Source organism: Rattus norvegicus, chromosome 19 (genome assembly GCF_036323735.1).
Source record: "Rattus norvegicus strain BN/NHsdMcwi chromosome 19, GRCr8, whole genome shotgun sequence".
In the NCBI taxonomy this organism is placed as follows: Eukaryota; Metazoa; Chordata; class Mammalia; order Rodentia; family Muridae; genus Rattus; species Rattus norvegicus.
The window spans coordinates 34,576,282-34,597,964 of record NC_086037.1 but is presented as its reverse complement, the minus strand read 5'-3'; the positions used below and the strand labels follow the sequence as shown (position 1 = coordinate 34,597,964).

The 21,683-nt window shown below is 49.9% G+C and overlaps 1 protein-coding gene across 6 annotated transcripts in view; it reads left to right on the top strand.

The window, feature by feature from the left end:
- Window positions 1-1,683: 1,683 nt before the first annotated feature.
- Window positions 1,684-21,683, top strand: part of Nod2 (nucleotide-binding oligomerization domain containing 2) — a 40,450-nt gene continuing 20,450 nt past the window's right edge. For 3 of the 6 annotated variants that reach the window (XM_063277867.1, XM_063277866.1, XM_008772373.4), the window contains exons 1-4: window positions 1,684-1,768; window positions 7,323-7,789; window positions 15,009-15,114; window positions 18,122-19,934. In XM_063277867.1, coding sequence (XP_063133937.1) covers window positions 7,331-7,789; window positions 15,009-15,114; window positions 18,122-19,934 — 2,378 coding nt within the window. In that variant the 5' untranslated portion in view covers window positions 1,684-1,768; window positions 7,323-7,330. 6 annotated transcript variants of the gene reach the window in all.

The window sequence follows — 21,683 nt, the reverse complement described above, 5'->3', positions numbered from 1 at the left end:
CACTCGTGTGCCAAGACTTATATGCATCCACGTACATAATAGCCACAGACAATAAATACATGTAAACAATTTAAAATGGAAAACTGTCGGGCTTCAAACAGTTTCAAAGGCAACAAGCAGCTAAGGTATCTATTTAACATGTCAAAGTGGATTTGGTCTCCAGGTTCTCCCAGCATCCTTCAGTTCCCGCCCATTACAGGGTATGGCTGGAATACCCATCCTCTACCCTGAACTCTCCAGCCCAGGGGGTGGGTTTCCCCTTCCCCAGAGGCTCTTCCCCATATAATCCAGACATTTTGTGCGCTCTCTCTCTCTCTCTCTCTCTCTCTCTCTCTCTCTCTCTCTCCATTTTTCTCTCCCTGCCTATGCATTCTCTTTCCTCTTATCTCTCTGCCCCCACCCCACCCCATTCCCTCCTGGTCGGTGTGGCAATTTCCCTGGCCCCATCGGTATCAGTGAACCTGCTCGAGAGCTGCCCCCAAATAAACCTTCCCTACTTTTAGTTTGACTTGCATTGGGTTATTTCATCCATAGAGAAAATCTATTAAAAACAAACACCCTGTAGACAGCACTGAACACCAACAGGACCGTTCCCTAGGCAGGACCTTACCTTCTAAATGCAGCCGCTGCCACCTCAGCTGACTCAGGGACACAGGTACGTAACTGGAAGCGGTGCGAGGCAGTGGTTAATGCACAGCCTTTGGTACCTGAGGTCTGGAGCACACCCTGATGATGCTTTCACTTCGTGGATAGGCTAATGAGCCTTCCTGGGCTTCATTTTCTTCATCCCTAAATCAGGGACAAGAGTAGTACTCTGCAGGTGGGGTTGAGGGAGTTACCGCGATCAGACTTAAGTGTAAGTGTCAGGTTCAAAAGAAACTGCCCGGACAAAAGGCTAAAGGAAGTATCTATTAGCATACTAAAGCCCCGAAGAGCATGCTGGCCTCCAGGCTCCCTCAATCAATATCTGTAGCTCTCCACTGATCTTCCCACCTTACTCCCTGACACTAAACTTCTCCAGCTCCTGGGCTTCCCTCCCCCAGCTTCTCCTTCCCATAGAACCCGGCCTGTTTGACCATGCTCTGCTCCTCTCTCTCTCTCTCTCTCTCTCTCTCTCTCTCTCTCTCTCTCTCTCAAATGAGACTTCGTGCTCAAGACTTTTAGAAGTAACATTAAGAATGGGAAGTTATAAAATCAAGAGACTGTAATGGAAACTAAACAACTCTCTCGAGCAGCTCTAATTAGGATGTGTCAGAGCCCAGCCTAGGAGGCTACTTAGTAGGCAAATGCTGTTACACTTTGACCTCCCTCCTCAGCTTGCATGGGACTGACAACCAAGGGGAAAAGAGGAACTTTAAATGCCCTAACACCACCCAGCATAGCCTTCTGGGAATGTCTCCATTAAAACTGTAGCTGACTAAGGGCTTACAGATCCCAGGGAGGGTGCGTCGGTTCCTACTGACACCGAGGGCTTTCCTAGCTTGTTCCCAGGACTCTATGGTTCCCTTCGGATTGAAACGGGTCCCCAAGGGCAGGACATAAAGCACAGCAGGCAGGCCTCTTATTCCCGGATACCTGTCTCACTGGTACCTAGAGGGAAATCAGGAGGGGTGTGGCCGCCCTTCCCAGCCTGCCAGAGTGGGCGGGGTCACTGGGTGGGTGGGGCGATGGGCGGGGCGATGGGCGGGGCGAGATCATTGAGGGAGTTCTAATGCCTCCCTGGAGTCACTACCGGGCTGTCTGAGGAACCTCTGCGCAGCAGCTGGCGGTGAGTGCCTGCTTTCTGATTCTGTGGTCTGCGGGTGATCAGGGTGGGTGGATGTGTGGAAAGGACGGTTTTCTGGGGGAAGTTTGAGGACTCCCGGAGGACAGCGCTTATTGCTGTGGAGGTGACGACCGTCACAAGTCCCATCCTCAGGACTCTTGTTAATTGGTTCTGGAACTGGCATGTCTGAGCTTCTGGAAGGGACTCTGTTTCTCCTGGAAGCGTTGACAGAGTAGATAGGCTGTAAAAGGAAAGGGTGTCTTGAGGGGAGTCTTGGCCAGCTTTGGTAACAGAGAAAGAAGAGGGTATAGGAAGCACATTGAAGCCCCCAGGATCCTTTGAAGTCTGAGGGGAGGCTTTGATTTGTGGATGGCTGGGACATTGGAGGGAAACTTGCAGGTGAGGTCCTTACCCAGAGGGAGAAAAGCCTGCTTTGGGTCTTAGCAGGAACTATTCCTGGTTCAGTTGCCCCCCTCCACCCCCTTCTCTGTAGGCCTCAGTTTCTCTTTTAGCCTTCAGAAATACTCTCTAACCCCAGCTGCTGCTTCATAATCCTTGCCCCAGCCTCCTGCTTACCGTTACTCATTTGTGAGTGTGGGAGTTGGGATCAAACCCTATTCCTGCCCGGACAGACCCACACCTCCGTGCCCAATGCCAGCTAAGCGCTCAGCCTTTTGCTTGGCTCTCTTTCAAGCCTTTGGTGCTGTCTTTGGACAAGCCAGCTCCCAAGCCTCTGGATAGGTCTGAGCTGGCTGAAGCTCTGACTTCTGTGTCTTTTTTAGAACCTGCAAGGTCCTGGCCTGGGATGGGGGCATTGGCTTTCTGGGATCTCACCCAGGGTTGTTATCCTGGAGGGGAAAAGCCCCATCCCCATCTCTGTGCTCTTGGTGAAGAAGACCAAAGAGTCAGCTTCATTGGCTCTGTCTTAGTCTGTTGTGAGGTCACTGGAGCTCCTGGTTTCTTGGCCACTTGATGCCAGTTGGCCTCTACATGCAGCTCCAAGCTGGCACTGGCTCCATCTTGCCCCCTCTCTCCCACCCAGGTCAGCATTGCAGAGTGGCCCAGTGAACAGGAACTTATTGTTAACAAAGTGGCTTCTATACCTGTTTGGCCAAAGTGTGTGCCTTGCAATCTCTGCTCGCTGGTTCCACAGCTACCTCCCCACACTGGGTGGAATAAACCCACCCTCAACTCATGCAGACCCCATCTGTGCCCTGGGTGATACACAGGGTTATGGTGACTACATCCCGCTAACACCTGCCATCTCAGATGACAGGAAATACTGTGGGGAGAAGAAGCTGGGACAGGGCTTGGGGACTAGGGTTTTGCATAGCAGAGGAAGGCACCTCTGAGACAGTCACTACTGAACAAAATCTTAAGGAGGTGATAGGCAAGTCATGTGACTATCTTGGGGGATAGAGAAAGCTGTGTGTGTGTGTGTGTGTGTGTGTGTGTGTGTGTGTGTGTGTGTGTGAAAAGCAGGAGCATGACAGACCAGAGCAGGCTTCCTTGTTCTGAGAGTAAGGAGCAGGCCAGGAGCTACGGCAGGGTGGAAATGGGGTGGGGGAGTGGGGGGTGGTTAGGAGGAAAGAGGTGGCAGCTGAAATCTCTTGTATTGGGCTTGAGGTCACTCTATAAAAGCTGTTGGCTTTCACTTTGACCATGTGGGAGCTGTGAACAGCTCCTGCTCTGACTTAGGGTCTGGCGGGGTTCATCTAGTTGTGAGGCAGAGATGGAGATTCATGGCAGATGAGGGAACTATGAGGGTGCTGTAGAGCTTACATCATGGTATATGGCTTTTAGACTTGGAGTCTGTTGAAGGTTGGGTGTATAGTCTGTGATACTGGAGAGAGGCAGAGTCAAGCCTGACTGAGCGTTTGGGGCCGCCGTCGTCTGGGAGGGGTGCTGTTAGGAAGGAGATCCAGTGATTGATTTTGTATTTGTCTTTTGGAGATGCTGGTACGCACCACTCGATGCTGAATAGCTCCCAGTAACATTTCAGTCATTGTTATCACACAGTTGGGAATTGGGCCTGTGGGCAGAGAAGCGTCAGTAATTCAGTTCTTGGTGGTGGTGGTGGTGGTGGGGGATGGGGGACAGGACTAGGAACCACTTGGAGACAGAGTGGCTAGAAGGAAGGAGAGTGGGAAGTGGGGTGGAGTATCAGAGAAATCCTTCATGACTTTTGGAGCAGTGCTCCAGGGAGGAGGGTGAGCAGCAGTGCTCCAGGGAGGAGGGTGAGCAGCAGTGTTCCAGGGAGGAGGGGGAGCATCAGTGCTCTAGGGAGGAGGGAGAGCATCAGTGCTCCAGGGAGGAGGGTGAGCATCAGTGCTCCAGGGAGGAGGGTGAGCAGCAGTGCTCCAGGGAGGAGGGGGAGCAGCAGTGCTCCAGAGAGGAGGGAGAGCATCAGTGCTCCAGGGAGGAGGGTGAGCAGCAGTGCTCCAGGGAGGAGGGTGAGCAGAGTGCTCCAGGGAGGAGGGGGAGCAGGGTGAAAGAATGCCCTTGATGACAGAAAGGAAGGTGGGGAACAGAACAACTGGAAATCATGGAGGGGGAAGGAGTTGGAGTGTGGACTTGGGAATGGCAGTTCAGGTCCGGACAAGGGAGAATGGAAAGGAAGGATAGATTAGTCTGTTGGTGCTCTGATGGGAACTGGTTCCCTGAGAAGCAATTCAGAGTTGGAGCAGGAGAGTGGGGTTAGTTAGTGCCCCAGAGAAAGCTTAGCCAGCCAGGGCTGGGACAGTTCAGGGTCACATTTCCCTCTCCCCTGGATGCTTCCCTTCTGCTCCAGTCTGCAGTAGGCCCGTGGCACTGCAAACTAAGTCCTCAACTAGGGACTTCATGAAAACCAGGCTACCTATGATCCTGGACAGGAAGGAAGTGCTAAGAAGGAAAGGTGGGCTTGGGGACTAGGAACCTTTGAAGATACCTTTGGCCCTTTATTTCAGAAAGGAGGTGACCCCTTTGTTTGGGTTGCATCTTGCAGAGCCTAAGAGTGACCCCAAGGTGGCAGTGACCTGGTAGAGAAGACAAGGGTGACAAAGCAATGTGTTTAGCCTGGGGAGAGCAAGTCTGACCAGGTAGGACAAGGACAGGTTTCTGGGACTAACGAATGGAGAACTTCCTGGCTGCTCTGGAGGACAGTACCAAGACCAGACCTTCTTTTCCAGCTGTTTGGGATGAGATAGGGGCTTGGCCTTCTAAGAGGCAGGGGACTGGCAGAATTGATCTTTGGGGATATGTCGTGCCTTGTGTCTGCAGACACTGGCAAGATGGGAATTTCCAACTGCAGTAGAAGACAGAGTACCAAACCACATACATGGCCTTCCTGCCTCACCCCACCTGTATCCACATGGCTGATGTCATTGTCAGGGTGTGGATGGTTTGAGTATCCGATAGGCTCTTTTTTTTTTTTTTTTTTTTTTTTTTTTGGTTCTTTTTTTCGGAGCTGGGGACCGAACCCAGGGCCTTGCGCTTCCTAGGTAAGCGCTCTACCACTGAGCTAAATCCCCAGCTCCATCTGATAGGCTCTTAACATGTCTGCGGAGGGCGGAGGGCTTCTGCTCCCTCACAGCTGTTTCCGTCTGGGAAAGCACATTTATTGGAGACACCTCATGTCACCAGAGTCTTTGAGTGAAAGCCAGTGTAGATGTACCAGGTTTTGTGCCAGGACTGCCACGAACTAGCAAGTTCTGTGTGCTGGCCTGCCACCTCAGGCTTCCTGCTCAGGTTTTTGGGATTTCCCCTTGGGTGGGTTGGCCAGATCAGGGACTGCCTGTGCAACTCCTCTGGGCTTTTGACTCATGTGCTTTGTAGAAGGAGGAAGCAGTAGGCATCTTACCCAGCATTCTCTAGGCAAAGTGAGGTGGGCCATTCAAACTTAGTTCTTTTCATTCTCCACCACTCCCTGGCTGCACCTCAGGCCTCAGGCAAGAGTGCTGACCTCACCTCTGTTTTCCTCTGGGTAGGAAGGGCCAGTGGTTACTTTTCTCAGGACCGAGGCAGGTTTGCATAGTTGAGACTCAGCCCACGACTTGACCCCAGCTCATGCTGCCCCTTGCTGTCGTCTGCCTCTTCCCCATCCTTGGCTCCTCTGCTTGGGCTGAGCACAGGGCTCAGGTGACCTGCTTGGCCAGTGAAGACTCTCAGCTCCTGGTTTACAGTGGCCTCCACGATTGGGATACCTTCTCTCCCGAGCTGTCAGATGTTCAGGTAGCTTCACTGCCTCTTCCGGCCAGCCCCAGGCCTCCAGCCTGCATGCTAACAATGTGGTGTTGACTTAGTGATTGTGGATCATCCCAGAGCATTCTAGCCCCAGCCTTCCCTGACTGGGCTTGGAGTTAACATCCCCAGGGCTTCCAGTGAGCTCATTGCTTTGCAAGCTTAGGGGTGTCAGAGTGAAGGAGTCCTAGCCTGCAGTGTGCCTGCCATAGAGGAAGATGGCAGGTCTTACAGCAAAGACCTGAGCTCCCCAGGCCGTTTCCAGCTGCCCCCACCCGTCTCCTCGAACATCTTAGAATGTCCAAGATTTTGAAACAGAGCCTTTCTTCTGCTTCCTCCTTGCCTAATACTCTTTCGCTTTCTTTTTCCCTGGGCACAGTCCCAGCCCGGAGGCGATTACAAACTGGCCCGCTGAGATTTTTCTCTGTTGCTTAGGGATCTCCATGCTTGAAGTTTCTGATAGTCTCTTCCTCACCGAGCTCCTGAGGACTGTGGCAGCAGGGCAGTGTGCAGTGTTCGTTGCTGAATTCATAGGAAGGAGCCAGGGCCTTTGGTCAGGGATATGGGGTGTGTGTGTGTGTGTGTGTGTGTGTGTGTGTGTGTGTGTGTGTGGGCGCGCGTGTGTGTTACTACCAATGAGTAGCATACCAGTGGGCTCTGAACCAACTTTGTGTGCACTATGACATCCCATTTTTGCTGGAATTGGCATCTTTACAGTAAGCCCCAGCTCTACTCATGGAGCAGTAAGTAGTTATATACAGAGGCAGGACTGAAGGCCTATGGGAATACCAAAGAGACAGGCAAAGGCTTGCATCAGGCAAGAAGTCCCACTGCTTGGGTTCAAACCCTGGCCCTATCTTTCTTAGCTGCAAAATCTCCCTCCCACATGCCTTGGTTTCCCTCTTTGTAGATGGGACTGACACAGCACCTGCTTTCTCGCAGTTGAGACTGAGAAAGGAAATCTTTCAGTAAGACACTTAGGGTGAACTTATTAGATCCAGTGGTTCCAAAGTTGTATGACTGAGCGTAGTCTCTGGTAGAGCCCATGACCCTGCCTAGGAGGGGACTGATCCTCAGAAGCCGACTTCTCCTGTCAGCTCTGCCTTGTGGTGCGAGACAGGGTATGGGAGACCAGAGACTCGAGGATTTAAATGTTTGGATACTTTAAACCCATGGAAACTGCAGCTAGCTTCTTGATATACTGGGGCCTGACTTTGGGAACAGCGCCTGACTACAACTGGCCCACTTGGACTTGGCATAGTTTGCTCCCTACAGCCGTAGCCTGGCTTCTAGAGAAGTCATTTCTTGACCTGTGGCCTTCCCTGCTCTCTTACAGGTTGTGACATGTGCTCACAGGAAGACTTCCAGGCCCAGAGGAGCCAGCTGGTGGCACTGTTGGTCTCAGGGTCCTTGGAGGGCTTTGAGAGCATCTTAGACTGGCTGCTGTCTTGGGATGTGCTCTCCAGGGAGGACTATGAGGGCCTCAGCCTCCCTGGGCAACCTCTCTCCCATTCTGCCAGGCGTCTGCTGGACACAGTCTGCAACAAGGGTGTTTGGGGCTGTCAGAAGCTCTTCGAAGCTGTGCAGGAGGCCCAGGCCAACAGTCACACCTTTGAACTGCAAGGGTGCTGGGACGTTCACTCCCTTCATCCCACCAGAGACCTGCAGAGTCACCGGCCAGCAATTGTACGGAGGCTCTGCAGCCATGTAGAAGCCATATTGGAGCTGGCAAGGGATGAGGGGTTTCTGAGCCAGTACGAATGTGAGGAGATCAGGTTGCCAATCTTCACATCATCCCAGAGGGTAAGCCGTGGCGTGTGTCAGCAGAGTCCACAGGAGCAGGATGCTTAGCCACCAAGACTGTGACTCTTGTAGAGTCAGTCCCACGGAATAACGCCGTTGGTGGGATTTCCCGCACGCAGTTGGCCAGGCAGGTCAGAGTTGCTGCGGCAGCCAAGGGCTTGGCCTCGGTAGCCAGAATGATGCAGTTCGAGGCCAGTTCGGCGTTCGGCATTCGGCATGACTGGATGCTTCTGAACATCCCACAACACATCCTAAGCTCTCCATCTGTTCCTTTTTCTTTCTTCTTTTTCTTGTTTGTTTCTGAGGCTTCTTGTTCTACCCCAGCCTTAACCTCTGCCCTTCATTTCTCCCATCTCACTTTCCTCCTCTGCAGGGTACTGCTCACCTCCAATGCTCAGGTTTGGGGGAGAGCTCCCTGAGCACCCATATACCAATTAGAGATGTGTCTGGCATCACCACCCGCCCCTGGCTGCTGTCATTTCTGTTTGAGTGGCCCTCTGTACTTGCAGACTTTCGCATCAACAGATCGATGGAGAATAATTCTGCATTACGTTAAATCTGAACTTAATCGTGTAGCCTACTGTGTGCCAATATAGTTTAAACACCCACCTAGGATTTTAGATTGAAATAGCATTAGAACTAGTCCCTGAAATGCAATGATTCAACAGAAACCACACTGACAGAAAAGTATCCCTGGGTAGCTCTGAAACTTCTATTTTCCTGTAAATAATGGTCCTCAGGCTGTCTGTGGAACATGGAAAATGGTAACATTCTACTTTACAGTTCTGGGAAATCAGCAGGCTTTAGCCTTGACCCATCCATCCATCCATCCATCCATCCATCCATCCATCCATCCATCCATCCATCAATCCACAGTCTATGAGGCTTACCGTATGCCTGATTCTGTGCAGAAGCTTGCTGTGTTGAGAGCTTTACATGTGATAGGCGTCTGGTCAGTACTTGGTGATGAAATAAATGAGTTGTTAGAACTACGTGTCAGCGTGAGGATGGGTGAGTTGACCTTGGGGTGAGCTTGGGGAAATTCCCCTGGGGCAGATGCAATGAGCATCTCTGGGTTCAGCTTGAGGCGGGTAAGTCTTCACAGAACACGCACGACTTAGCCTTCTTATTCCTGCACACAGGGCCTGAAGGTGTGACCCTGTGTACCTTCTATTCCATTGGCATTCAAAAGCACATATTAATAAATCCTCAGTGCTTCCTGTGATCGGTTGTGGGGATAGGACCAGCTCACCTACCCAAGTGAGACCGTAATTCATCACCTTTGATGTAGTGCTCAGCAGTGAATCCAGGGAGGATTCTCCAAGGATCTGAGGAAGGAAGCCAGATGCTTATCCCCCATGGGAGCGTTAATACCCAAAGTATCTAGACTGTCCAAGAAAAGAAAATGGGATAACCTACAGGCCAAAGAAGCAACCAGTGGCTAGCCAGAAAGAAAGATCTAATCGAGGTCTGTTGGCTGCAGCAGGACCGAGGGGGCTATGACCTATTGGAAAGAAGAGAGGCTGAATGGGCAAAGACTCTTATGTCAAGAAAGAATGAAGTGTGGCCAGATGCCTTTAACATAGGACTCAGTGGGTTTCAGGCCAGCTAAGACTACATGTTAAAGCCTGTGTCGAAAGAAAAGAAAGGAAGGTAGGAAGGACAGGCGGACAGAAGGCCAAGTAGACAGCAAAAGCCAACACTGAAGATGAAGGAGTGAGCTGAGGGAAGGGACAGTGGATAGCACCTCTGAGGATTTAGAGGTGACAGAGGGGCCCCACGGCTTGAAGTAAAGTGATTAGAACCTGCTTTGTCTTAGCTCCTCAGCTCTGGCATCCTGGGATCTGTGGCTTTCTTTCCCTCAGTGACTCAATTTCTGACTCCGTGTAGGTGGCATTTATGGTATCTCCAGCTGACAATGTCTCTAGTATTTGACCTTTTAATTTCTTGATAGAGGTGGCTCTCATTGGTTGAAGGTTGGGAACTGAAAGTGTGGAAGGAAGCAGAAGTTGGGTTAAAGAGCCCCCTTTATCCCCATTTCTGAGCATTACAGGGAGGGTGCACACTTGGCTGTGGACCAGCTTGCTCTCCAGTGGCACAGTTAAACCCTGCTACATTCTTCCAGCGGTGAAGGGCGTGTTTGTTGAAAATGAAGAACATATTGCCTGTTTGAGAAGGGCTAGCTAGGAACTGGATTTCGGTCTGTTTCTTTCCAAGGAGTGTACACTTACTTCCCTTTGTGTCATAAGATGTGAGAGCTTTGCGTAGCTTTGCTCAGTTGGGGATAACAGTTGTTGGGAAACCTCAGGCTGGTAACACCAACTGTGATGCCAGCTGTCCGTGTGACTCATGCAGATGCTAAAGCCCATGGGGCTGAGGTATCAGTGTAAGCTCTGACTTGCTTGCTTCTCTCATAGAGCCAACTATGACAGTTTTATATTGGGAAAAGTACCACGCCTACAAAATAGTGTATAAACTTCCTATGTCTAGAGTAAAAACTTCCCCATATCCAGATGAAGAAACTGCCTTATTGATACCCTATCCTTTAGGTCTAACCAGTAGAGGCAACCAGTGATCTAACTTGTCTGTTCATCATTCCTTTGCCTTCGTTTATGGTTTTGTGTCTTTTGCAAGAAATTTCCAAAAAGTGTATTTAATTAAAAAGAAAAGGAAGAAGGAGAAGGAGGAGGAGGAAGAGGAGGAGGGGGAAGAAGAGGAAGAAGAGGAGGAGAAGAAGGAGAAGAAGGAGAAGAAGGAGAAGAAGGAGAAGAAGAAGAAGAAGAAGAAGAAGAAGAAGAAGAAGAAGAAGAAGAAGAAGAAGAAGAAGAAGAAGAAGAAGAAGAAGAAGAAGAAGAAGAAGAAGCAAGCTAAACATAATTGTGTCAGGAAACAGAAATATTACCTTTTCTTCTTAGATGGAAACTCCCAGGACTAGGGATGTGTCTAGCTTCTCCTTCCTTGGGAGTCTGTTTTGGGACCTTCTAGTAGGCCAATGTCATTGATGAGTCTAGGGAAATCCTGGGCTTGTTCAAGCTGGAGCATCTGGCGGAGCTGGGGTGAACAAATGGGCAGAATGTCACTGGGAATGTAGTTTGGGGAAGTGGAGCATGCAGCCCAGTCTGCTTTAAGTCTGATTCTGACTGTGAGGACTAGGTCAAGGGTAAGTAGTTCTATGGATGACACCATTGTCCTCCCGTGACATAGGCTGGTTTACTCCATTTGGGTAGACCATCTATCCTCTCCAAATATTCTATTTTTTTAAATAGACAATTTAGGAATTGAATTTTCGGAGTGTTTAAAGCTTCCCTCATAGTTGATTGGCAGTTTGATTGGGTATAAAATCCTAGTGGCCCACCTGTAAGCCCAGCTTCCTGGAAGGCTAAGCAGGCATATAGAAAATGTAAGGCCTATGTGTACTACGGAGTGAGTGGGTTTAAGAATAGTCTGGTCAGTTTGGTAAGACCATGTCTCAAAGTAAAGAGCTCTGAAGTCATACCTGAGTAGTAAGAGCTAGCATGTGTGGCACCCTGAGTTTTATTCCCAACACTGCAAACAATCAAATTAGTAAATTAATATACATTCTGGCCATCATTTCCCTTTAGAATTTTCATGGCATTACTCCATTATCTTCCCTGTTTAGGGCTGCCACTGAGACTTCAAAGACGATTTTCTATCTCTTTCTTAAGCCTGTCAAAATTTCTTTTAGTCCATAATATGCTGAAATTTGTTGTTCCCTTTCTTCTCTCTTCATGGAATTGTAGCTGCTTGAGTGCTGAAGTTTCTGGATGAACCCTCCAGTTCTCTTCCGTTTTCCATCACTGTGTGTCCTGCTACTGTTGTTTTTGAGACTGGATCTTACCCTGTAGCCTGAACTGCCCTGGAACTCCTATGTAGCACAGGTTGGCCTCAGATTTGGGGCAGTCCTCCCAAGTGCTGAGACTACAGGCATGACCCACACAGCTGCCTTTTGCAGTTTTCTGTGTGGTATTTTCAACCCTGAACTCTTGAAGTTTTCATCTTTGCTTTGGCACTTGCAGCCTGTAAGGGCTATTTTTACTGTTTCTTTATTACAGCGACTTGCTCTTGGTTTAGGGAACGCAATCTTTTATGTAGACAAGATAATACTGTTTTTTTTGTTTGTTTGTATGATTGATTGAGTTGTTTAATTCATGCTATATACATTTTTGTGCTATTGATGGAACCCAGAGCTTTCACATGCAAAACAATCGCTCTACCACTGTGTGACATCACTCACTCCCTGTATAAACCTTCAAACCTTCTCTTCCCTATTAAATTGGCTCTGATCTCCTATATTTGATACTTTCTTTGGGCATAGGTAAGTCTTGGTTATGTGTCTTATTATTAAAAAGACAGATTGTGAAATTTACTGAGCAAGCAGGTGAAAGCTGTCCACAGTGATTTCCACCATAGGTAGTTAGGAAATGGTAGTGTATATAATAGTTTATAACTTTAGAACTTTTCTCCTGGGTTTACCAACTTCCTCAAATAGAAATCCTTCTGCCTGTGGTGAAGGCTGATTGCAGAGGTCTGGGAAACTGGAGGATGAGTGACCTGGGTAGTGGAAAGGTAACCTTGGCATTCATTTTCTACACAGTCATTTAAACTCTGTCTTTGGGTTATGGCTGTTGCATTATACCTGGGTTCTCCCTGTCCTGAGTTCCCTTTTCATCCATTCAGAATGCAGATCTCCAGACAGCATGGCAGGCAGGGACAGTGAGCAGCTGGCTAGTGCTTTGGGATGGGGAAGAAAGGCTGGTTCTCTATGTCATAAATTCTTGGACTTGTTCCTTGTCTTCACCGTCTCCTTGTGTTACAGACATACTTAATGCTGCCATGCCAGAGCTCTGGGCAGACTGTAGGGTGCACATGGCATGCTTTTCATTAGCAACATTTTGGTCTTAGGACTTAGCCTTCAGGAGTCTTCTACCATCCACCCATGTATCCATCCACCTGCCCATTCATTTGTTTGTCCGTCCAGCCACCTATGCATCCATCTATCTACCCATCTATCCATCTAGCCATTCATCTGCCCACCCACCCATCTATCCATCTATCCATTCATCCACCCACCCATCTATTCACCATCTATCCATCCATTTGTCTGTCCATCCATCCACCAACCCACCCATCCATCCACTTATGTATTTAACCATCCATCTATCTGTCTGTCCGTCCATCCATCCAGCAATCCACCCACCCATCTGTCCATCTTCCTGTCTGTCTGTCTGTCCATCTGTCTGTTCATCTAGCAGGAGTCCTTTCATACTGCCTCCATCATCGGGACTAAGTCAGTGAATAAGACAGAAAACCTGCTGTGATGCTCACACCTCAGCTGGGGATAGCCCATAGGAGATCGCAGAGTTTTGGAAAGTGCTGTGTGCAGTGGAGAGAGTCCCCACGGTGTGAAGTAGTGACTTCACCTTCCTGTAAGGTTGTTAGAGCATTCTCACTGAGAAGGGAGAAGCTGGGCAAAGACTTAAAGTAGGTGAGAGAGTTAGCCTTTAGCCTGCCACGGGCAGTGGGGATTAGCACTCTAGCCTGAAATAGGAGCATACTGGGCATGCTCATTAAACAGGAGGGAGGCCAATGCTAAGTGGGGCATTCAAGGGGAGGAGGAGGCAGTCAAGCAGTCAAGAGATGCAGTCTGGGTTCACAAGGTCACCGGCAAGGATGCTGTCTCCTTTGTCTCTGGAGAGTTTACCATTAGACTCAGGCCTCTACTACAGGGCCATGGCCGGGATGTTTTAACCAGGGTTGTGTGACTGACCTGTAAAGTACTCTCCTCTGAGTAGGAAGGAGGCACTCTCCTCTGACTGCGGTGTGGGGAGTAGGCTGTAGGCAGGAACAGTGCAGAGACTGGCAGCTGTACAGTTCCCAGGTAAGCCATGGTATGCCCTGTGCTTGGGAGCACGACAGCAGTAGGACTCATGCACACAGGGCTCCATAGCATGTAGACATCTGCTCCTGCATGGCTGCTGAGCACAGCCATATAGCTGGGCCACACCAGGAGTCTAAATGTACCAGCTGTAGAAGACGTAACAGAAAAGAGAAAAAAAAAAAGCAACACGTTCCACTATTTCTTATGCTGACAGTGTGTTGAAATGGCAGGATTTTGGATGTTGTGGTTAAGTATGATCTGTGACGAAGTACACCTAGCCCTTGTTGCTGAAGCATGTGGCTGTTAGGTCTCAGTGCACATATACCTTGCTTGTATGCGCTGGACTGTTTCTGTCGGACAGCTTGATTCTGGTACTTTGAAGGTGGAGACCACAGGACATGCTGACAATGTGCAGAGAAGGAACTGTAAGGTGACCTCAGATGCTGGCCTGAACAGCTAGAAAAATGGAGAAGACTTGAGCAGAGATGAGAAAAGGCATGTGTCTGGCATTCTTGACCAGCACACGTGTGTTGTGTGTGTGTGTGTGTGTATACTTATGACACATTCAAAAGGAAGAAAATGGGCAGTTAGGCGTGCGGGTTCCATACCTAACCAGGTAAGCCACAGCACAGTTTAGACTGGAGAAGAAGGTGAGTTCTGTATAGAGAGAGAGTTTAAGCATTTGGGCCATGGGACCTGGTACAGCACCTGCTATCCAGAGGTCTGCAGCTTCCAAAATCATGTTTTGCTTTTGTATGTTGGCAGGTTCATGTATTTATTTGGTCCTTTTTTAGCTTTTAATTTTCAGCTATTCATTCTTTCAGTGGGTTTTGGGAGGGAGCCAGGTTGGCTGTTTGTTTGTCTCACCAACCACGACGACATCATCTTTGTTTGCTAAGTGCAGACGGTAACGCAGTTGTTTTTCTGGGCTCTCATTATGCTAGAAGAGGACTGCGTATCGATTGTACTGTTTTCTCTTTTATCCTGAATGCTTGACGCCAGAAGGATTTCAGATATTTTTGGGGGTTTAGAATATTTACATAAACAATGGATACCTTGGCAACCCGACCCACGTCTAAGGACAGAAGTCATTTATATTTCATACATGCATGGCTGGAAGGAAATTTTACACGGTGTTTCAATTTTCCAGTTATGACATTGTACTAGTTAGCAGCACTCAAAAGGTTTTGGATTTAAGAGCATTCAGATTTGGGGTCTTCAGTTTAGGGGTGTCGAACCTCTAATAGAAACCTTTCCACACTGCTCCTCCTCCCTGGGTCTCCTTGAAAACAGTGATGGCCTTTCCTTTGTTGTCTGTAGGCAAGAAGACTGCTTGATCTCGCCGCAGTGAAGGCAAATGGACTGGCCGCCTTCCTTCTACAGCACGTCAGGAAATTACCAGCCTCACTGTCTCTGCCTTACGAGGGTATGTATTTGCCCCTTTGGGTTAACACAGATCCCCAGGTAAAGAGCAAAGCGCACGGCAGTTAGCATCCTCGGATTGAAGCCTAACGTCCCCTAGACTCAGTTCCTGTCTCTGAAGCCTCGCAGGGACCTGCAGCAGTGACGATAGAAAAGATAACGGCGCGGTGGCTCTCCCCTTTCACTGCTCCCCAAACCACATGATGCTCGCTGGAGCCAGTGCATGTGGAGAGAGAGCCAGCTATGGGCACATCTTGCTGTCCGAACTGCATTCTACACCAGGCGCAGACATAAAACCTACTTTCTTGTGATCTGGAACTCATAACCAGGCAGATTTAGAAAGTGCAGTCTCATCCATGGCATGCTCATCTGAGCAGTGAGAGAGGCCCCGGATGGCACAGCTGAAATGTTCCAGGCAGCCTGGCATGCACTTTATGGAAATTCATCGCCATTTGCCATCAGTCCTGAGAAGTGGGTAGTTGCTGTGTTCCATTTCAAAGATGGGGAAATTGAGGCTTGGGTGACAAGAAACAGGAAGATGGATCTGACTGTAGTGTCCTTCTCTATTTGAGAACTATAGCTAATGGAAGGGGTTATCATTCTGGCCTCACCCTCTATGCAGAAACAAGCACTCAGGTGTATACTGTTTCATCCAAGAACAGGAGATGGATTCTCTGTATTGTAGCCAGTATGGCCCTTGGCGGGTATTGGCTGACAGTGTCCTCAAGTGTAACTGGCCTTAGACAGTACCCTGACACAGGATGCTTCTAAAGATGACAGTTAAGCAGGCGGACATGGTTGTACACATCTGTAAGTAGAGGCAGAAAGATCAGTAGTTCAAAGCCATCTTCCATTTCAATATCAAGTTGGAAGTCATAAGACCCCGAGTTTATTATTATTTTTATGAAAACGAGAGACGTTCTTTTTTTTTTTTTTTTTAAAGATTTATTTCATTTATATGAGTACACTGTCACTGTTTTCAGACACGCCAGAAGAGGGCAGCAGATCCTATTACAGATGGCTGTGAGCCACCATGTGGTTGCTGGGAATTGAACTCAGGACCTCTGGAAGAGCAGTCAGTGCTCTTAACTGCTGAGCCATCTCTCCAGCCCGAGAGACGTTCTTTACTTCACTCTAATCAACTTTCATTTTGCCTACTTGTTTATTTTATTTGTGTGTGGCTGTGTGTAAGTGTACATGCCTGTGCGTGCGTGCGTGCGTGCGTGTGTGCGTGTGTGTGTGTGTGTGTGTGTGTGTGTGTGTGTGTGTGTGCACATGCATGTGGGTGCGCCATGGCATGTACGTGGAGATCAGAAGACAGCCTGCAGGAGTGGCTGTCTCCTCCATCATAATTTTGGAGATTGAACTCAGGTCACCAGGCTGGTAACAAGTACTCTTACCCATTAGGCCATCATCCAGGACCAGGTCTGTTTTAAAGCTTTTAGTGATATTGGTAGTGGTTAGAAGCTGGGGTCCTAAATCATGGCATTGGAAAGGGGACTGTGTGTCTTTATATGGCCAGTGCTCCTAACGGAGCCAAAGAATAGAAAGAGCTACATGGACCCTCGACTTTGGGAGCCTCGAATACCGGCTGTGTCAAAGCCTATAATCCCAGCACACAGTGGGGCTCAGGCAGGAAGCCTGCAAGTGTGAGGGAAGTCTGGGCTCCATACTGTCACCCTTTCTCAAAACAGAAGATGAGAAATAACACCAGCCCGGGGTGCCTGCTTCCTTTGTCTCTGCTGGCACTCCAGTGGCCTAAGAGCTCTCTGACAAGAACTTGCTTGCCTCTGAGTTGAGAACAAGCAGGCTGGTGTTTTCCCAGGGTCATTGAGGCCATGGTGGGGTGAAGATGTTGACATCCTATGATGTCCTATGACATCGTGCCAGCCTCAGCCTCTGACCAGCACTTCCCCATTTCTTGAAAGGGGAACTGAGTTCTCATTAGGAGGTGCTTTGCTTTGGCAGTAAAGCCCTGGATGCAGACAGGCAAGAGGAGGAAGGGGGGCAGGAAGGAACGATCAGAAGGTTTTAAGGAGGATTTGGCTCCTGGTGATGCTGAGGTCTCAGAGTTGGCCTTTCGGTCTGACTAATCCGTTTAGCCATATAAGATAGCACAGACACGGGGGCCACGAATCAGATTTGGACGCTGCAGTTGTGGCCACTTTCCTGGTAGTACAGACGTCTGACAGAATTAACTCGAGAGGGGAAGGTTTATTTTGCCTCCCAGTTTTTAGGACTGTACATCATGGCCAGGAGGGTTGGTGGCTGGTTGCAGCTTGACTCAAGGAGAGGTAACAGGAGAGGCCAATTTCATTACAGTAACTGTAATGAAAGAAGAGAACTTAGGTGGCAGTTGGCCATGCCATAACCTTTGAGTCCTACTCCCCAGTGGGGACCCTATCAGCCATTGAGGCCCTGTATCCTAAAGGCTCTATCTCTAAGACAGTACTATTAGCTGGGGACCAAGCGTTCAGACACACAAGCTGATGGGGACATTTCAAATGAAAGTCTTAATAGTCCTTATGTCTACGGATAAGAGCACTGTATCCTAGCACAGCCAAGGGGCTTGCTGTGGAAACGGTAGGCCCAAGTATCAGACTTCAGAATTTGGAGACCTAAGCCCTGCTCCCTTCTACTTTCCTTCAGGAATTAACAGTAGACACTAAAGGGTATCTCGGTCCATCCAACAGGGATAGACAATCAGGATACAGATCCTGTAACTCCCTGGTCCCTTCAGGTGTGCACATTAAGTATGACAGTGGCCAATGTTGGATGCTATACTGACCAGGTGGCATGTGCCATCCTTGTTTGGCCATATCTTTGCAGGGGAAGACCCAGATTTAGGAAACTTCTGGGGCTGTCCCCCCAAACCCTCAGCTTATAAGTGAGTAAGACAGGATAGATGCCCTCTAGACCTTCCACACGTTGCGTCTCCCACGCAGGTTACTCTCTGTGCGGGTCCCACTGTGACCACCGTCTCAACCTCATTCGCCTTTTCTGTATCCTAGCTGCTGAGTGTCAGAAGTTCACTGCTAAGCTGAGGACCATGGTGTCAGCTCAGTCTCGCTTCCTCAGTACTTACGATGGGTCGGAGAATCTTTGCCTGGAGGATATCTACACGGAGAACACCTTAGAGCTGCGGACAGAGGTGGGCACAGCGGGGGCCTTGCAGAAGAGCCCTGCCACCCTGGGCCTGGAGGAACTCTTTGGAACCCACGGCCACCTGAACAAAGACGCCGACACTATACTGGTGGTGGGCGAAGCGGGCAGCGGCAAGAGCACCCTTCTGCAACGTTTGCACTTGTTGTGGGCATCAGGGCAGAACTTCCGAGAGTTCCTCTTCATTTTCCCATTCAGCTGCCGGCAGCTGCAATGCATGACCAAACCTCTGTCCCTGAGGACACTGCTCTTTGAGCATTGCTGTTGGCCTGATGTCGGTCAGGATGACGTCTTCCAGTTCCTCCTTGACCATCCTGACCGTGTCCTGTTAACCTTTGATGGCTTGGATGAGTTCAAGTTCCGGTTCACAGACCGGGAGCGCCACTGCTCTCCGCTCGACCCCACGTCAGTCCAGACTCTGCTTTTCAACCTTCTTCAGGGGAACCTGCTGAAGAATGCCTGCAAGGTACTGACCAGCCGTCCAGACGCCGTGTCAGCGCTCCTCAGAAAGTTCGTCCGGACAGAGTGCCACCTTAAGGGCTTCTCCGAAGAGGGCATCAAACTGTACCTGAGAAAGCACCACCGGGAACCCGGGGTGGCAGACCGCCTCATCCACCTGATCCAAGCTACCTCAGCCCTGCACGGTTTGTGCCACCTCCCTGTCTTCTCATGGATGGTGTCCAGATGTCACCGAGAGCTGTTGCTACAGAACAGGGGCTTCCCAACAACCAGCACGGACATGTACCTCTTGATCCTACAGCATTTCCTGCTGCACGCCTCCCCTCCGGACTCCTTCCCCCTTGGTCTGGGACCTGGACTCCTCCAAAGCCGGCTCTCCACCCTCCTGCACCTTGGCCACCTGGCTCTCCAGGGCCTGGCCATGAGCTGCTATGTGTTCTCAGCCCAGCAGCTGCAGGCAGCACAGGTGGACTCTGAGGATATTTCTCTTGGTTTCCTGGTACGCGCCCAAAGTGTGGTGCCCGGGAGCAAGGCACCCCTGGAATTCTTGCACATTACCTTCCAGTGCTTTTTTGCCGCGTTCTACTTGGCTGTCAGTGCTGACACATCGGCGGCCTCTCTCAAGCACCTCTTCAGCTGCGGCCGGCCGGGCAACTCACTGCTGCTAAGGCTGCTGCCCAACCTGTGTATCCAGGGCTCCAGAGTCAAGGGCGGCCAAGCAGCTCTGCTGCAGAAGGCTGAGCCGCACAACCTGCAGATCACAGCAGCCTTCCTAGCGGGTCTGTTGTCCCAGCAGCATCGGGACCTGTTGGCTGCATGCCAGGTCCCTGAGAGGGTGCTGCTCCAGCGTCAGGCCCGTGCCCGCTCCTGCCTGGCACACAGCCTCCGGGAGCACTTCCATTCCATCCCGCCGGCCGTGCCCGGTGAGACCAAGAGCATGCATGCTATGCCCGGCTTCATTTGGCTCATCCGGAGCCTGTACGAGATGCAGGAGGTGCAGTTGGCCCGGGAGGCTGTCCGTCGCTTGGACATTGGGCACCTGAAGTTGACGTTTTGCAGGGTGGGCCCTGCAGAGTGCGCTGCCCTGGCCTTTGTGCTGCAGCATCTGCAGCGGCCTGTGGCCCTGCAGTTGGACCACAACTCCGTTGGCGATGTCGGAGTGGAACAGCTGCTGCCATGCCTCGGCGTCTGCACAGCTCTGTAGTGAGTGTGGCAAGGTCTTGCTGATTGGGCCTGTGGCAAATGCTACTGTCAAGGTTAGATGTAGAAGCATAGCACACTGTTGGGATCCAGGAGTCTGGGTCCGATTCCACATCTGCCACTCTTCATCCAACACCAGCCAGCCCCTCTCCTCTTCTGGGCCTTAGTTTCGGGACAAGTAACGATAGCTATAGTCTTAGGTTGTTTTCCATTGCCGTGATAATAATATTTTGACCAAAAGCAGCTTGGGGAGGAAAGGGTTTATTCATTTGATAGGTTACAGTCAATCATCAATGGAAGCAGGACCATGAAGAAGAAACTGTGGTGGAGTACTGTTTATTGACTTGCTTCTTCTGGCTTGCTTAGCTAGCTTTTAAGTGCACACCAGGCCCACCCGCCTAGGGATGCTGTCATGGTCAGCTGGGACCTCCTCCAGCAATGAGCAGTCAAGGAAATGACCCAGAGACATGATCACCGGCCAGTCTGATGGGGTCACAGGAAGCAATCCCTCAACTGAGACTCCTTTTTCCCGGGTGTGTCAAGTTGACAACCAAGATTGACCATCAGAGCCATACTTGAAGTTTCGTGCTAGGCGCTGTGCTGTACTTCCTGGAATAACCCCATCTATTCCTACAACCATGCCGGACCCAGCACAGCCATTAGCACCCCACCATTCTTCCCTTTCCTTGAGGTTCAGAGAAGTCAAATAACTTGTCATAATCATACAGGCAACAAGGGTGGTTTTCACAAACCATGCCTTTTTGGTTTCAAATCTCCTGGCCCCGTCTCTGGATGGGCTCCCACTGCTCTGGGGAATCCTTGAGGTCCCACACCGAGTTTTGTGTCTGTAGATATAGTGACCAGCATGCCCCTCCCCACAACTTTCCTTCTCATTTGTCATGGAAGGCGGTAGCCTGCTATTTATTTAGAGCATATCAGAAAGGGGAAGTTGTACATTACAGGTAAGATCTAGGAACAGCCTCCTGGGGCTTTGGCTCTCCTTGCAGATAAACTTAATTGAGCTTGACAAAAGGCAAGATTCCTCTCTGTGTTCGGTGGCTTAGCTGCTCCAAGGCAAAGCCACAGCACACAGACACCTGTGTGAAACTCCGTGTTGACTTAACTAACTCTTGTATAGGGACGTGGTTGCAAGTTTATAGCTTAATATGATGTGCTGTTTATGGAGTTAATGTATAGCTCCATTGTATACAATAACTGTATAATAGAAACATGGATAGTTACAACGGGGTCTTGAGGAAACAGACGCAGCCCTAAGTTGGGAAATAGGGGGAAAGTCTGCGGAAGGGACTGTAGAGTTGTGGATGGGAATTAGGAAGAGCTCTAGGGAAAAGCCTGAAGCAAGGGAAGAGTTGCTGGCTGAGAGGAGGACCTGGGGAGGAGCTGTAGGAAGGGATGCATCTGAGGTAAGAGAGCCTTTCTCTCTGCCCCTTGCCTTTCAAGTGTTGTGCTGTGTGCTGACCGAGCCTGCCTGATATCATCTTAGAGTATCTACCTCCCAGCACCTAGAACCAAGAGAAGAGCATGAATTTGGCTAGGAAAATGATCTGTACAGTGTGCCATGTCCCTGGGAATAGAGCTGCATGGGACCTTAATTGGGAATTTGGAGCCCTGGGTTTTGAAGTTGCTCTGGTAGAAGTAAGGGTGTACATTTTCCTGGCTAGTGGGTCAGTACTTTTCAACCACAACCTCGGAAGGCCAGGTACAGTGGCCTGGATGCTCCTCAGAGCAAGT